At 48.0% G+C, this 2,581-nt stretch overlaps 1 protein-coding gene across 1 annotated transcript; it reads right to left on the bottom strand.

Annotated features, from left to right (window-relative positions):
* Positions 1-761: 761 nt before the first annotated feature.
* Positions 762-2,581, bottom strand: LOC136548817 (exocyst complex component EXO70A1-like). The gene has a single exon (XM_066540202.1). The coding sequence runs from the start codon at positions 2,579-2,581 to the stop codon at positions 1,049-1,051; it is 1,533 nt and encodes a 510-aa protein (XP_066396299.1). The 3' UTR covers positions 762-1,048.

Raw genomic sequence — 2,581 nt, 5'->3', positions numbered from 1 at the left:
AAAATGCAAAATGTTAATTTCAAAACCAGCAGATATTCCATATGATAAATAGAGAAGGCGCATATAATCTAAAAATGTCACATTGAAATCTAAGGACCATGGTAAGTGGGTCTGGAGTTGAGTTCACTGTACCTGCTTATTTCATCTCTTTGTAATAAGTCTTATCCTAGTGTACAAAAAGCATTGGTGTGCTGAGCATAGAGCACATGTGAATCACAAGTTCATAGAATGTAATCATTCATCCAATGCACATATACCTATACCTGCATATCAGAAGTTCAATGTGGAAGGTACTCAGAGTTGTGGTAGACAGACTGACATGTACAATAATAGGTGCTGAAAGCAGCCAGCTATAAAGCAACTTAATCTTGTAAGTTTTCTTATAGGAGCATCAAAAATACAAAAACAATAAAATTGAACTGCACCCCAAAAATATAAAAATAGACCATGAATCTATTAAACTTTGTAAGATGCATCCAAGTAACCTATACCTAACTAAATGAGACATTCAGGTTCGATCTCAAAGCCAAGTTCACTGTCAGACAATTGATGTAAGCAATATGAGAAGCAGCTTAAATATCTGAGGCTACCAGAATGAATATGGCTAAAAATTTAATAACAAACAAAAAATAGGGAGCATGATATTACCATATTACAAAATCATGTGGTACACGAGAGTCATATAAATCTTTTTACACCAAATCCACAAAGCATAGATCTTCGGATAATTGTTAACAATGAAAAGGGTAACAAAATGGTGCAAAACAGGAATGCCATGAGTTCCAACTATCCAATGTTACTGAAAGAATTTCCTATATGGACATGCTACTTGCAAAATTTATATAATAATAGTGTAGCAAATGAACAACTTCTCTTACAGAGTAGGAACCACTGGGCCGATTGACAGCTTCAGAAAGATCCCAAAATGTATTCATATTTGCCATCTTTGATTGAAGATCACCAAATTTATACTCACATCTATCAGGACAGCAGAAATCGAGCCCAGAGGCCAGCTTCCTTGTGAAGAATAAAAGAATAAATAGCAACATCAGCTAGTTGAATACCTGAGGAGGTACAAGTCCTTCATCCAATGTGATCTCCTCCTGTTATGTGGGGAAGGAGGAACACCCTCAAAGAAATCACCCACTGCTATCTCAAGGTCCTCAACAGAGTACTTAATGTACAGCTCTGGATGCTTCCCATTCTCTATATGATGTCGAAACCTGCCAAGGAATGACCGGTATGCTGGCAGCAGCTTCTCAGCAATTGAGATCCTGAGCTCCTCCCTCAGCTGGTTGTCTGGCACACACCACCCCGACTGCACCCTATGTGCATCCTCAAATGCAGCATTGAAGGACTTGAACCGCTCCCGCAGCGCCGACTTGGATATCCCTGACGAAAAGCCACCACTTACATGGAGCCCCTCATCGCGCAAACAATTCAAGATCTTCAACCATGAGGTGCGCTGGTAGTTTGTGGCCGCCACTGTGAACTTGCCAGTAAGCCGTTTCAAGTAATCATCACCGATCATGCCCCAGAGATCCGGCGAATCTTTCACCTTGTGTACAATGTAGTGTGCATTGTTCATCATGAACAGATGCGAGAGAGCTGGATCCTTGTAGAGTGCGGCCTTGCCCTCCAGGTTGTGTTCAAGAACAACAATGATCCAGACAATGTGAGAGGCAAGTGGCAACTGGTTCTCAAGCTCAGGGAGCTCGAGGTCGGCCAAGGACGGCGCGAGCTCATTGCCCTCAGCAGAAAGACGAGCGCTAGCTGATGGGCGCCATATGATCAGCTCGGAGAGCGTGACCTCGTAGTCGCAAATGAGGCTGCTATAGTTCATCACATACCGAGTGAGCGGGTGGATGGTACCGCCAGGCACCGCCGTCTTGGGCGGGTCGCGGAGCACGGCGTTCTCGAACTCCGAGAGTATCCCTCTGACGGCATCGGCGAGGCGCGACCGGATCTCAACGGCCTGCACGTATATGGACTCCGCGACCTTGGAGGCGGCGAAGATGTCGGAGATGTCGGGGAGGAGGTCCGAGAGCGCGTCGTGGAGGTCTATGATCTTCAAGAGCTTCTCAGGGGAGCGGCGGCCGATGCTGATGGCCTCGGCGAAGCCGAAGAGCTGCAGCGCGGCGCCCTTGACGGCCTCGGCGAAGGGGGTGTCGTGCGTGGCGGGCGCTGAGGCGGCGGAGATGGTGGCACTGGAGATGGGAAGGTCGTGGAAGATGTGGAAGCAGAGGCGGCGCTCGCCGGCGAAGACGCCGCGAACGGCGGCGCGGATCCACCGGCGGATCTTGGCCTCGAGCGCGTCCCACTCGAGGCGCTGGACGTCGCCGATGCTGAGGCGCTCGACGCCGAGCCGGCGCAGGGAGGCGTCGACGGCGGGCTTGTGGACGAAGCGATCGAGGTATCGCACGCTCGAGAGCAGGACACGAACCAAAACAAATATCCCATAAAAAAAATATTCACGCTTTATTTTTTTAGTCGTAGGAGATTCAGAAACAGGCTGAGTGCGCGTGCATGAGAAATGGTCTCCCTTCCAAAAGAACGTACGGATACACCGTGCATTCCGCAT

The sequence above is a fragment of the Miscanthus floridulus genome, chromosome 4 (assembly GCF_019320115.1).
Source record: "Miscanthus floridulus cultivar M001 chromosome 4, ASM1932011v1, whole genome shotgun sequence".
NCBI lineage: Eukaryota > Viridiplantae > Streptophyta > Magnoliopsida > Poales > Poaceae > Miscanthus > Miscanthus floridulus.
This window is presented reverse-complemented; position numbering and strand designations above follow the sequence as displayed.

Coding starts and splice junctions, on each gene's coding strand:
- LOC136548817 (XM_066540202.1), bottom strand. CDS start 2,581: ATGCGGAATGCACGGTGTATCCGTACGTTCTTTTGGAAGGGAGACCAT.